The 14,696-nt window shown below is 47.2% G+C and overlaps 1 protein-coding gene across 2 annotated transcripts; it reads right to left on the bottom strand.

Annotated features, from left to right (window-relative positions):
- Window positions 1-417: 417 nt before the first annotated feature.
- On the bottom strand, window positions 418-14,677 carry GGA2 (golgi associated, gamma adaptin ear containing, ARF binding protein 2). 2 transcript variants are annotated; one of them, XM_074597240.1, is made up of 17 exons: window positions 14,490-14,677; window positions 13,659-13,743; window positions 12,671-12,746; window positions 12,082-12,180; window positions 10,244-10,367; window positions 8,953-9,056; window positions 8,416-8,496; window positions 7,465-7,602; window positions 6,311-6,392; window positions 5,249-5,368; window positions 4,810-4,977; window positions 4,483-4,553; window positions 4,050-4,201; window positions 3,087-3,256; window positions 2,019-2,188; window positions 1,473-1,583; window positions 418-846 (listed from the first exon to the last, which is right to left on the bottom strand). In XM_074597240.1, the coding sequence occupies exons 1-17, from the start codon at window positions 14,521-14,523 to the stop codon at window positions 736-738; spliced, it is 1,896 nt and encodes a 631-aa protein (XP_074453341.1). In that variant the 5' UTR covers window positions 14,524-14,677; the 3' UTR covers window positions 418-735. The 2 variants fall into 2 exon arrangements, with proteins under 2 accessions (XP_074453341.1, XP_074453342.1); XM_074597241.1 differs by having other exon boundaries at window positions 4,498-4,553.
- Window positions 14,678-14,696: the final 19 nt, after the last annotated feature.

The following is a 14,696-nucleotide window of genomic DNA, read 5'->3' as shown; positions in this document are numbered from 1 at the left end:
CTCCCGGAGCGGCCTGGCTCGGGAACCGGCTTAAAGGCGGAAAGAGGCGACCCTCAACGGGGTCTGTGGAGAAACGACGAGGGGGTGGCTCCCAATACGGGGCAAACTAGTACCAAAATAACTTCCGGAGCTGCCAGGGACGGAGGCCAGAGTCGTGGAAGGGTCTCCTGAGGCGGGAGACTCTCGGCAGTTTTTTATCCCAGGCTGGTCCCCAAGGATGCCCGTTTTTTACTCCCTTTTCTCCATTTTGTCCCTTTCCCTATAAACCACATCCAGCAGAGTCCAGGTAGCCGGGCTCCCACCATTCCTCCTGCAGTGAGGACGAGGTGGGTACATCCCTGGAACAGATCCTGGCTGCGAGAGGTCTGCCACAAGGACTGATTGTTGGTATAGGATTGCTTTTTTGTTGTTGTTTTTAATTCAAAAATTAAAAGTGTCAGGGTAGAGGGAAAATTGGCCCAGAAAGCAGCAGGAAAGACTTGTAGGGAAGAAGCATTAAGGCTCCCGGACTGCAAGGCTCTCCTATAATGCAGGGTCAGCTACAGAAAAAGGCTGTGGCAGAAGCAGCCAGCTTACACTCCTCCTGCCAGACACCTGCACAGAAACCAAAAGGAAGAAGGAGATGGCGGATCCCAAGGAAAGGAGCCATTACAGAGTCCAGGCTGGCGTTGCTGGCACACAGTCCCTCCCCATCCACTGCTAAGGCAACGTGGCAATGTCCAACCCTGCTGAACTTCAGCTCCTGCCCCAGAGCTCTGCTTCTGGGAAGCCAGTCACCTCTCCCACCTCACTGAAGGGCTGCACACCTTGCGTGAACGCTAGTTTGTATCTCAGACGGATGGGATCCTATGAGAGAAAGGAACAGAGAGAGGAGCACGTCATGGTTGGCAGATTCCTGGGCCCCCTTCAGCCTCGCCCCTCACAGCCTTCCTGCAGTGAAACACCCTCTGAAAGGGAAGAGTAACACTTCAGGCATGCGAAGCTTTGCACAGAACAAGACCTAGATCTTCCTAAAATATATATAAGGAGTGACTGGAACCCCCTGGGAGACCTGTGCAAGCAACCCAAGGGCATGACTGGCAATCCAGGTCTGGCCAACCTTCTCAGAGACAGAGGATTCCTTACAACAGTCATTGGTCTCATGATTATTCATCAGTGCAACAGAACTGCCACCCATTGCTTGTGCCTTGGGTGGCCTCGTGTTCCATCAGTTGCAAGCATCTGCACAGTGTCTACCAGGAGCCACCTATGCAGGCAGACTGAAGTAGAACTGTGCAAGCCCCCGCAGCAACTGCCCATTTGATCCTTCAGATTATATCTCTGAAAAGCTGTTTCAGTGGGAAAAATGTCTTCCCAGCATAGCCCAGACTGCTCTGTCTCTCTCCTGCATCTCCCTACCTTTCATACAAATACCTGACCCACTACAGTGACATTCAGAGCACTCCACCAGCAGACTCAATCACCGCACATACCTTGTGCGGATTGGCAAGGAGCAGGACCTGCGATACCACCGCAGGGGGGAGGAAAGGGCTGAAGGCAGGCAGCTGAGAACTGGATGCTGGCTGTAACTTTATTTTCATGGTCTGAAAGAGAAAACAAAAGGAACGCTTTTTGATCCACACTGAAAAAAGACTGGGAGTATTACAAAGCCACAGAGCTGGTTAAAGACACATCAGCCAGATTTTGTCATTTAATAAAAAGCATGCCTTTCCACAACCTGCATCTAAAGGCAGATATTCCTAAATAGATAATTCTATGCTGCACATATGCAGGCAGAACAAGTGCCTTACCCAGGAGGCTAAAGCAGCATGTCTGGAGCCCTGCCTTCTTGTCTCAAGGCCAGGGATATACTCTGTAAATCAGGCACCAGGGCATCACCATACAAGTTCACCATTCAGAGAAAGGAGGCCATGCAATTTCCACTGAGCAAGGCAAATCCTAAGCAAGAAATGGCAAACCTTCTCCTCAGGACATTTCTGAGTAGTCCCACTCTCCGCTACTTGTCATAGGTTTCTCACCTTTGGAACTGCAGCCTGGAATGCTATGTCCTTAATTGGTTGAGCTGATGTGCTCAGCATGGAAAGAACCATCACCAGCACATCTGGTCGGCCAGGAGCAGGGTCTCTGGAGAAGTGGAGCATAGCCTTGAAACCATTCTTATCGTACACAGTAAGTGGACAGATACTGCCTGCCAGAGACAAAAGAAGAATCAGATACAAAGAATGGATTCCCCTCCCTTCTGAGGGCAGAACAGCAAAGACAGGATAAGGAACAGCTAAAAGGAAACATTCATGCAAACTTTTACTTCCTCCAAGAAACGCACAGACCAAGCAGCATACAGCACCTGCCTGTGAGTTACATTTTGCCTCTAAGGCAAATAAAGGAACCTCAATGTCTAGAGATGGGGAGACTAGCAGCTCAGGTTTTAAGAGTCAGCTAGAGATGTCAGGTATGAATCCCATACAGATATGATGGGAAAAGTAAAACATAACTCTTCAGCACATACAAGAATTAGCTCTTATCACCATTGACTGGTAAATCCACACCTGGCTATCACCATCCAGCCCTTCCAAAATCTGGTAAATCCTTTACTTGAGAGATTGAAGTCAAGACAATCAGGTCAGAATGTCTTTGCACCCATCCTCTTCCAAAAGTAGCGATGGCCAAGGCTCCGCAGTCCTCTTAACAGGACATGCCCTGCTCAGAGACACTGGGGTACCACGCATGCAGGGAAACACTCCATCAAGTGGTTGCAGGGCCAGGCCATGCGGTGTTAAATCGAAAAGCAGAGGTGGAAAAAACAGCTCTGCTTTAGCAAGCGGGACAACTCCCACACATAATTATCTTTTAAGCCTCTGGAAAAGAACTGCTTGAAGCTTGATTAAAGGTGCTAAGACCATGATACAATCCCTAGCGCTTGCTCAAATTCTCAGAAACATCAAGTCCTTCATAGAACAGACATTAGTTTTCTCCAGCCAGCCCACACAGCATGAAGCTGCTTTGGCTTGCTCCTCTGCAAAAATCACAGAAGAGCTCTAGTAAGCCTCTAGTAAGCAGAGCTGGGGCACAGAAACCATTGCACTTACTTGGTGTGATTGAAATTAAAGGGACAAAAAGGTTTTCTAGAGAAGCATCATGAGAAGCTGGATGCAAAGAGGCAGCAGGCTTTAGCTCGTAGCCTAGGCTGGAGAATGACGTATCTGCCATTGAGCTATTTGGAAGATCTGGAAAGGGCAATTTCATTGGTGATAAATCCCTGGAAAGAAAAGCATGTAGAAAGCTTATATTAACTGGAGAGATTACATGGTATATACCATCTCCTGTGTCCATTTTGTGTTCCCAATCTCTCATCACTTTTAGGTATACAGAAAGTACAAGCTTACACTCTGAGTTCTTGAGAAATTTGACAACTGTCTCTATTTTATATGGAAGAAGCTGCTGTTTCAACACTGATTAAGGCAGACATTTCTGTTACTAATGCGAAACTGTTCAGGGGCTTTGGAAGTCTGCTCTCCCTATGCACAGACTCTCTGGAGATCTAGTCAGTGAGTTTAAAATATGTTCTAGCTCAAAGACAATGCAAGAAGCTGTGAATATCCAGTAAAATTTCTTGGCCCATATTATGTCAGACTGGATAAGCATCCACCCGCTCTGTGGATAGTTAATTTGGTTCATGAACTATTGGGCTTACACTGAATGCCTGGAAACTACTTTGTCACAGACTGAAGAAAGCCAGGGAAAGTGTTTTTTGAGTCACGGGTTATTATAAAAAGACCTGACTGTAAGGTTTTTGTTCCTTTAGCTCAAGAACGCCTTGTTACTAAGCCACAGGATTTGTCTCTCCAAGTTTCTGACCCTTGGAAGGTCCTAGCGTGCAATTACACAAAGTGCAATTAATAGGTGCATAACTGCTGCTTAAGAGCCAATGCGCGGATGGATAGCTTGCCATCACTAACCAGTTGTAGCTGAAAGGCTTTCCTAAACCTCACTGCTGTAAAACAGTATTCCTCGTCTCCAAAGTCAGACTGTATTATGCAGAGTTTGCTTACAAGGATAACGTCTTGCTCCTGGATGGTGGAGAGAGCTGATCGCCCAGGCCCTGAAATTCATTCTTCTCTGAAGAGCTGTCTTCCCAGCTCTCCTGCAGTCCCAGCGTTTGAACAGCACTTACGATTTCACCATATCCATTGTGTACAGCAGTCTGAAAAATAAGGCACTTCTGGTTCATGCTATATAACATCAGCAAAAATGAGACCTGTTCCACTGAAAAGAATCACACTTTTTAATAACACTAATTAAAGTAGAAATAATAATAATATGAGTAATCTGGTTGCAAACTGCAACTGAGAAATTCATTGCAGAGCAGGAGGATTCCAGTTTCCCTTCAGAACAGAGTGGCATTAAAAAAAGGCTGCCAGAGAAAGCTAAGAGATCAAGAATCCTGTCTGATTTTTTTCCTTTGTACTGTACGGACTAACATACCTGAGGATCACTCACCTCTGCTAAGCCAAAATCAGGTGGTGGTTTCTGTTCAACAGGAGAGTTGCTGAGACCTACGAAAGATGCCAGAATGCCACCGATCAATTACAGAAAACAAGAGTTTTCCATAGATTCTTCCTTTGTTGTCTAACAGCCGTTTGACTACAGTCTAACACCATTAAAGAAACTACATTCTTCAAATCTTATGACACTGGCTGAAAGGGTCTGCTTTCTCTTAGGACCAACATTAAATTCAAGTTCTCCTATTTTTATTAAACACCACGAATCCTAGTAACAAGGGTAACACTGTACTGAACTGCACATACAAACCTAATGACTTGAACTCCTCATCGAGCAGACAGGTAGAGGTTGTGCTGCCGTGGCGGGAGGTGGTGGTTATGTCTGCAAATTGGTCTGTAGGGGACTGGGACGTCGCCTCCAGTTCAGAGAAGTCAATCAGTGTATAGCTCTTCATGCGTCTTGGGGCTGGCCGGCATGCTTTGGAGATAGCAGAAAGAGTTAAAGAGAAACCTCCTGAAAGGAACAGCATATTTATGGGTACAGGCATGCTCAAAAGGACTCACAGGTGAAGAACTTGAGGAATATTTTCTATCAACCATATGTAAAAGAAAATGATGGTTACATAGTAGTTTTCCTGTATTATGTATTCTTCACATTTATTCTCCAAGAAGCGCTTCCCTTCCAAACTTCACTCATACATGACATGCAGGAGCAGAGCTGTCATGGAACGCTGCAGGATGCTCTTTACCTGGTGCATCAGCAGAGTTGGTGGCTGAACTTCCTCCACCACCATTTTCATGGCTTGCTACAACCTGCCTGTACTGTCCGAGCGCCTGTGTGAGCTTGTCATTGGCCTGCAGTATCTCAGCTGGAAAACAAGAGAAGAAACAAAACCATTAACGTTCTAACACAGTGGTCAGTTCCACAGCACTCTCCAAACTGCTCATAAGAAAGGTACTGTGCAGCTAAGGACTTGCCTGGAGCAAAGTCTAGTGGGGCAATCTGCCTTAAGATCCTGCCTACTTTTTCATTCCATTTTCTGAAGTGCAGCATTTTGCACATACATCTGCTGATTTCAGGCCTCTCTGTCATTTATCAAGATCACTTTGAAATCTGATCCTATCTCTAAGGTACTTACAGTTCCTGCCATCTGTTATGCACTTTGCTGTTCTCCACAAGTTTTATGAGTGTACTTGAGTCTCTAATCCAGCACTCCCCAGCTGAAGAACCCTGGCTTTCATGGATATGAATGAAATGTTTGAGGCAGAGGTGAGCTTTTACGGTTGCTGTTTAAGATGTCTTTTCAGCGAGGCATCACTTCAGTCAGGTTTTCAAGGCATATGGACAAGACTGAAACACAATCTTGTGGGAAGGGCTAAATTTCACAACTGTGGAATTCAAAAATTCTGCTCATATGACCCTCCTCAATATGATACTTACAAAATTAAAAAAGTATTCTCCCTTCTGTGTTTATAGACAGGTCTGTAGAGAAAAGACCTCAAAAGCCTTCACTTCTGTGAACACCAGAACTCCTCAAACTCTGAAAACCACCTTGGCTGAAAGAAACAGGGTTCACTGTTTAATTTGGGGCTCCAAGTGAAAATTGATAGCTTCCTTGGAGAGGACTGTGAGGAGACTGCCAATTCCCATGGGCACGGTTTAGAGGTGAAAGTGGAAAGCTTTACCAGCAGGGTAGCATGTGCCTGAGCATTCCACTGTGGGAATCAGTGGAAGGGAACACCCCACTTGTCAAAGGAAAGGTAGATAAACTTAACCCCCCAAAAAATCCAAGGACAGTCTTGGCTCTTACCTAGAGCCTCATCGTCATCAACTGTCTCACTGGCAAGGCGAAAGAGCAGTGGCCTGAGCTTCTCACAGCGTTGAAACAGAGTCTGTGGAAGGAAATGTTTCACGTCATTGCTCAGGAGGTCCCAGACACTTTCACACTTCTCCATCCCTGTGACCACCTGTAAGTGATACTACCTCTAGAAGATGCACTTTCTGCCCAGGTCCAGACAAAGGGTATCAATGCTACAGGTTACTGCACTCTTAAAAACCCACGGTAGCCTGGAAGTACAGCCACCGGAAAAAGGAGGCTTTGCTGGTATCTCCTCAGCAGTCACATCCTCTCTATGCACACAGGTGTAGGATAGATCAGTGTAAAATTACTCAAAAGTATCCAGGAGTAAACTGATCGATCACAGTAATCAGAGGGAAGTATTAAAACCATTAGTTGCATCTACCCTCAGAAAATGCAAACCTGCTTATGACTCTCTTCTTGGAGTTTTAGGAAGTGAAGATGCATGGAGGCAGACATTTTTTCAGTCTGAAAGTAGAGCCTCTTCCATCTACAGCACCAGCCCTTCCAAAGGACCTAACTCCAAACTCTGTCATCACACATAGCCACAGGAGAAGTTCTCACGTACAAAGTCTGGCAGGCATCCTAGTGGAGTTTCAGGTATTTGGAGGCCGTAAAGCTATTCTGACAGCCCTATCAAACATTTCCTTAATTCACTGACAGTTACGAGCAGCAGCAGCAGCAGATCAGGGAACTCTGTGTAGAAAAACGGGAATCACAGAAACCGTAGCACAAGCTGAAGAACCCACAGCTTTGAGCTTCTCTGGTCAGATCTCACCACACCCCGCCCAGGCTAAAGGGGATTCCTGTGTGTTACACCACTACTGGAGGAAGAACCATTTCCCCATAAGATACCAGAAGAAGACCAGCTAAACTGGACAGAAACTCAAACAGGTACCGCAGGAGATGGTTCCATTCCAACTTCCCCCACGCTGATGGGAGGGGCTGTTATTTATCAAATACGTTAGAAGCTATTTCAGCCATGGTAATGCTCTTTCCCCGGCAGAAGCCGAGTGCACCGTGCTGCCCTTTGAATCCTGTTGCCGTGGGCCCTCCCAGCCATAGCCAGTCAAAAGAACCTCTTACGCAGGAAAAAGAGCATGTACCTGTAGGGTCTCGTGGTCAGATTTGGATAATTCTTGCCTCTTGTAGTTTTCCAGTAATTCATCCATATGTTTAACATTCTCAGAAACCTCAGTGATGGTATTCACTCTTCTGGACACCTTAGCTGACTTTTCTTGTTCCTTTGATGGAAAATTAAATAAAAGTAGATGATGATGGGGCTAATACAGCCAGTGCACATGCTCGGCTGGGTCACTCTGGATCACACTTGTTGGGGAGTTGCTTCCTATTAACGTCTTATTGCAGGTAGAGGAGGCTCAAGGACTCACCCCCCAGCAGCCCCAGGATCAGTGCTGCACCACACCTCCCTGTCAAGGGTGAAGATGGAAACCTCCTGCCCTTCTCGGGGCATCCTGGCCAGGGTGCTGGTGCATAAGAATTCATTTCATCACAGACACGACTAAGACTTCAAAATCAGAGTTGGGAGTTGGTGGCTTCTACCATATAGAAGGACACTCTCAAAATGACGGCAGGGATTTTGTTAAGCTACACCTAATCTCCTATTTATGCAGAGAATTGGAGTGCCTTTTCAGATGGGAAATGAGAACAGACACACGCACACACACTGTGTGCAGAAAAGAAGCACTTCTGTACAGATGTGTCTTTTTCCCAACTGGGAACTGAGTTTCTTTTTGGAAATTTTCGATCACTAACGCAGTACTACTGCCAGGATTCCACTAGCGTGGAAGTGTCCTGCCACACAGGCTCCTGGGTATAAATATTCCCTCCTCCTGGCAATGGCATATTTTAGGGGAAAAAAACCCAAACAATCCCACACTCTAAATTCAGAATAGCAAATACTGAAAATCGTCCCTCCCCTGGGGCAGCATTATGGAGATGAGGTATAGAGGACCCACTGTCAAAAACTGAATTGCCAGGTCCCTTCCCACCCTCCCTGGCTGCAAACACAGCTCCTGACCCAAGGAGCTGCCTACCTCTTTAATCATGCTCTTGATCAGACGATTGGCAGCCTGCAGGTCTTCAGAGTGGTTGCTCTTTAAAAGCCTTGCTAAGAGCTGTGAGAGGGGAGAGCATTGGACAGCAGTGAGCAGCAGTCTCTGGGCACTATACTACAGGCACACGTCACAGGAGGGCAGATATTGAGAGACGCCCGCTGTCGTAGTGGTTTCTATGAACCTGGAAATACGTGGGCTCACGTCCCATAATTTAATCCAGATTACACTGCTGCTTCGCACAGCTGCCTGCACACACTGTTTGGCAACAGGAACTCTCTGGCTCTGCAGAACTTCTGTAAGACCTGGGAAAACCCTCCCTCTGAAAGTTTAATAGAAACTGATGTTTTTCTGTAAAAGAGTTTCAGTTTTTACTATGCAAAAATTTCTGACAAAGCATCAAAGAATTCTCTGAAGATATTCTGCCTGAAACAGCAAAAGCCTCCACAATATGACTGAGCCTGTTTTCTCATCAATACGAATCAGAAGGGGGATAGGCATGAAAACCGTAAGGTTTACCTTGGATTTCTCTTCATCTGTGTCAAAAATAGAATTCTGAGGTCTCGGGGAAGGGGGAGGTAAAATTTTGTCTTCTGGCACTTTGGGGTCTTCTTTTACAATCCCTGGAATGAGTAATAGTATTTGTTCAGTGATGCCTGAGCTGTTAAAACACCAATCCTCAACAGTACATTGCATTTTGCACCTAGTTCCTTCACTCCTCCCCAGAACTTTACAGGATGAGATGGGAAGCAAGGAGTTGCCTTAGCACACCCCGAGACAAAAGACTTCCTTTTTTCTCTTGAATTAAGCACAGGCCAAATGAGATTTTCAGAGCAGAAAATAAAATTTGGATGTGCTGAGCTCCCTCTGGGTGAATCGCTAAAATCCGCCCATAGCAAGAGCACCGGGAGCACACCAGTATTGACCTCCGGGCGCACAGGATTGCAACAACCAGTACAGCCGTGAAACGTAGAGCACAAAACACACACAACTGAATGCCAAAGGAGCCCTTAACGTGAGCAGTGATTTTATGGACGTCTCCCCTCGTGCCTCTCCGGCCAGCACTTGCAGCAGCAGCAGCTGACCGCACAGGCGTTGGATGGGCGGCGGAACCCGAGAGCTGCCCGTCAGGAGGGCGCCCAGCACCCCTGCAGCCCTGCTCAGCACCCCAGCCCACGTCACGAAGGAAAGGCAGTGACGGTGAGAAAGGTTTCCACAGCAGGACTCGGGGGAAGGTTTGCAAAGCCTTGCTCAAAGATGCACAAAGCAAACCTGGGGGGGGGAAACTAAACAAATTCCCTCATTCCCCTGAACTTCCACAAAAAGTTATGGCATTTTCTTTGTTAAGTTATGAAGCTTATTACCTGGGATATCAAGATGGGATTAGAAAAATTTCTGGATGGCAATACCAGCAATGATTATTAAATATGATGGAATGGATGAAAAGTCCAGCTCAGGATCTCTCTGAACCCATCCCTTATAATCCTGGGAGAGTACTCCAGAGCAAAGCTCACTCTGAGTTTGTCCTGTACCTCTTCCCTGCACCACAGTGGCGAGCACTGTGTGAATAGAGGCCACAAAGGCTAGCCTGATCTTTGACTCAGTAACACTGTTTAGTAAATCTCTTTTAAACAGTTACACGCATCCTTAAGCACCCAAACAGTCTTCTAAGCGTGGCCTTTGTCCTTTTATCCTGACACACAATGTTTTATGAAAAAAGCTGAGTCACAAAGTGAAGAGGACAGATATCTGTGGTCTGAAACAATGTGACTTGAAGGCTAAAAAGGAAACTGAAATAACAGAACTAAACCTTGTTTCTTCAGCATCTGATAAGCATCCCGGATTTTAACTTCCTGAGGAAACCAGACTGTCCAACTGAATATTACTTCTGTGACTCTTGACTTGACTTTTTCTGAAGACCAGGTTCCATAGTACTGAAAAGAAAAGAAAACAAGAAAGTAAAGTGAGACAAAAAAGTTTACAACCAAAGAATTAGTGCCAGATATGGCATATGGGTCTAGCCCCAAGCTGTTTGTGTGCAGAGCCCAAGTAGCAAATGGATTCCTAACACTTTATTCACAGTGTTATCAACTGTATCTTGTGGTATAGGAAATAGTGTGTATAGCTGAGCGTGTATAGCTGTGGCTGTAAATACAAGCAATGCTATTAAGCATATGATAATTACATAAATATTATATGACAATCAAAATGAAACCATTTCAAAACTTCTCTGAAGTTGAATCTGAAACCAAAAGTAGGCTCTTTTATTTTAGTGAAAATAGTTCTGTGCTCGACTTTAAATACTTCCCTTAACTGCCTGCAATGCAAATAGCACCACTAGCCTGAACAAAATGAGAAATGAAAGTTGCCTTTTTTCAGCATCTGGATGTTTTCTCTGATTTCTCTCATTATTGCCTACGAGCACTCACTTGAATGCATTAACAGGAAGAATGACAAAAGCCACACACAAACCTACAAAACACAAGGCATTTTAAATTCACTAAATGATAGCTGTTCTGTCAAAACAGCAGACAAAACTCTCTGTGGTGATATATTCTTTAAACTTTGTTGTTTCACTGAAATACCTTTATCATACCTGGGATTGAGAGAAGAGGTTCTCTTGTTCGGTTAAACGTTTCTCCGAAATCAGCTTTTTGCACCTCTGACATCGAGGTGATGTAATGGAAAATGAAGCCTGTACAAGTGGTAAATGTGCACAGGACCCGCTAAAAAGGGGAATCGATTGCTGAGTTGCTGAGAAGGGTATTTAAGAAAGTCCCAGGCCTGCTATTTGATGTGGAGAGGAGTAAGGCATGAAGATCATGCAGTCCCTGATAAAACAGGTCTCCATTTTTCATCGTGAGAGGCACTGCCAGGGGACCTGCTCTGAACTGGCAGCTCACTTAGCTTCTCAAACTAAACTCCTCATTTCTGACGGCTGCTTCTCTTCTCAGGAGGCAGCGATTGCACTCAGAAGCAAAGTGCTCCACAGCAGGGAGCAGGAATGAATATACTGAATATATTGAATGAATATATTGCGAGCCAGGGAAGCAGAGCGGCAGGAAGGGACTCTGCAGCTTCCACGTTAGCTACAGCACAACTGAATGCACAAGCGCCAGGCGACGGTGGAGCAAGTGCTGCACAAGGACTGCACCAACGCTCCTCAAGTCCAGTCCCCCCCTGCCAATACGTAAGCTGAACCTGCCCGTTGAACAGGGCCCAAAGCCAGGCTAACCTTTGGCAGGAGAAAGCAAGGAGGAGAGCACTTGGAGGACAAGTGTTTAAGGATAGAGCATAAGAAAACATGGGAGAGGCTCTAGGCAGCTCCTGGCATCTCTGTCCTCTGTCACTTCCCCAACCAAAGTCCTGTAAACCATTGAGAGCCAAAAGGGCCACAGGAAGAATTTCAAGCTCCTTTAGAGTCCCTGACTATCCCAGCACAGTTACGAGAAACCACAAGGAAAAAGCTTTTCACAAAAAGAGCCCTTGGCTTGCATCTTTTATTGGGATTCACATTCAGGTCTTATGCTTGGGCACAGAACAAATTCTGCTCTACTTCTGTGTGTGATTAATTCTAAGTCTTCATGTCTGGCGTGAAACAAACAGTGCATCCCACCTGCAATATCCAGCGTAACCACAACCACCTACCTTTGGGGAAAGCACTTTAATCAGCTCGTTCAGAAACCTGAATTTTGCTATTTCATGGTGAAATCTTTCACCGCAGTTATTCACACAGGTCTCTAGCACCTGCAGAAAACAAAACAGTACCAAACAGAAACTGTACACACAGGTCTTAGGGAATTTTAAAAAAAATTGCCAGTATAATACTAAATCTAAGAACTTTCTGGCACTGCATTCACAAACACCAGATACTGAGAAAGTTTTACAGCAAGAACATGTAATTTTCCTTCATCCAACCTTCTTAAGCAGCAGGTTTAAGACCATCTGCTTTGTTCTACCTATCACTAATAACTTTTGGGCCCCTGGTCCTGTGGTGGGACCATGGGTCAAACAGCAAGAGCTGCAGTCCACTGAAACACCTCAGCAGAGCGACACGGGAAGGAACAACAGCAGTTACTCCCTCCGTTATACCCTAGTTTCTGTGTTTCTTGTGCAATGGAAAGTTAAAAGGGAGAGACATCTAAGAGAAAAAGAAAAGACAGCTGTTCTCTCTACCCCCCAAACTCTGTTTCCAAGTTCCTGCTGCCTCTCTTTGCATGCGGATGAAAGCACTTACTGTGAGAGCATGGAGAGCTTCCATCTCCTGAGGTGACTGTATTTTATGTGCCAGCAGTCTCGGTGCAAGCGATGGGCTGGGGAGTAGCAGAAGCAAGTGAGACAATGCACAAGTTCCCAAGAAAAAAAAAAAAGAAGCTGCTGATTTTGCCCTGCAGAGAAGAGCAACTGCCAGATTCACAACCTGCTGCATGACAGAGACCCTTCCTCTGGCAGAGTGCCGGCCTAGGGCACGCACACACGCACAAGGGGCAAGAGATGAATTGAAGCAGCTTGTGTGACCCCAGTGCTGATCTCCAGCCGTGTCCAGAGGCTGTCCTCTGGGAGGGAGCCTGCTGGGAGAGGCTGCGGGTTCTCCCTGGCCAAGGGCCATGAGAGCTGGCTCTCTGCAGTCGCAGGAGCTCTGATGCACAGCCCGAGACAGCCTGCTGACTGATCCTGTGCGCACACGCTGCTGTGGGAGACAGTGCCAGGCTACGCGGCTCTGAATGCACAGGGGTCTGCCCTAAAGAAAGAAATGATCACTAAGCTTTGACAGGTCATGTGCTTAATTAGTTCCTGCTCCTTCCCACAGAGCTGAGACTGTCAGCTGGATGGTAGGAAAGTCCCAGCAGAGATCTCCCATCTCTCTGAAAGGAAAAGCCAAGGCTGAGCTTGCTCAGGGCTTCCCTGCAGAACCCCACAGCGGGTATCCATGGCCAGTCTCCCAAGTGGTGAGGGCACAGCAGGCAGGACCTGCTGCCTCGTGGGTTCCAGCAATGGATGTCAGAGCCCATTCCTAGGCATCAACCTCCACCACGTTCGCATACACCTCTTTGCAACTTATTTGCACTCTCAGGAGCAGCAGAGCCCAGCGAGCACTCTGTGCTGTCTCTCCAGGCTCCCCACACCGTGGCTTACAGGTCCCATTCCCCCCCACAGCCATAAGAGAAGCTCAGAGCCAGACACCCAGCACAGAGCGAACACAAAGAGCTGTCTGTCTGCCTTACCCTTCTGTGTCGGCGTTCACCTGGTCACAGAAACGCTGGATGCATTCCCAGTTTTCCTCGGGGATACTTGGGTCAGTGGCCTTATCTTACACAGGGCGGGGGGAAAAAGAAAGAAAGAAAGAAAAAACAACCTCAGTGCAAGAGGCGTGCAAGTGAGCAGCACAAGGCAGGAAGCAGCTCAGACCTCGCTCTGCTACCAGCTGCTTTAGGACTTTTTGTAAAAAAGGCAGAAATGGAAGATGCAGGAGGAGCAGGAAACAGCTGTTACTAAAATCTGCCTAAAAACACAGTCCTGAGAGAGTCAAAGTCAGGCATAAACTGAGGTGTTGAAAGCAGCAACAGCACCATGTTGCTTTTAGCACAGAGCATAAGAAACTGTTGAAAAGCATTTACAGGCAGCTCTCCCAGGACCGGACTGCAACCCTTGCCGTGCTGGAACACAGGCACCGTTTAGCCTTTTGCAACAGGGCTGCGTGAGTGCCCATCCCAAAGCTCTGCCCGCACGGCTGAGTCGAGCAGAAGTCTTTTTTGGCTCTATTTACTGCCCACTCCAGCTCACAAACAGCACTGGCAGGACTGGAGCCGAGGATGGACAGGAGAGATGGGGAGCAGGAGAGATGCAGCAGGTTAAGACAGCACCCATGAACATGACCCTGAAGGCGCTCCGTGGAGGAGATGGACCCTTCCCTACGGAGCTGAAGCTGCTCCGCTGCCCACCCAGTGGGGGCTGGGGGTCGAGGATGGCTTTGCCGCTGGCTCCGGCACTGCTGGAAGCGGCGCAGGAGCCAGCAGCGAAGCCATCCCCGACCCGCAGCCCCCAGCCCCACTCACTGAGCCACCGCTCCAGCTCCCCGGTGCTGGCCATGGACTCTTGCTCCGCTCTGCCCCGCCACGAGCAGGAAGAAGATCCACCCGCCGTTGCTCCTTGCGTGCTCCTGCTTGCCCCCCGTGGGCTTCCCACGCGAGTTTTCGTGGCGTGGAAGCGTAACACTGTGGGCGTGGGCTGGTAAAACAACCCCCCCCCCAACCCCGACACCA

This window comes from Larus michahellis, chromosome 8 (assembly GCF_964199755.1).
Source record: "Larus michahellis chromosome 8, bLarMic1.1, whole genome shotgun sequence".
Classification (NCBI taxonomy): domain Eukaryota; kingdom Metazoa; phylum Chordata; class Aves; order Charadriiformes; family Laridae; genus Larus; species Larus michahellis.
This window is presented reverse-complemented; position numbering and strand designations above follow the sequence as displayed.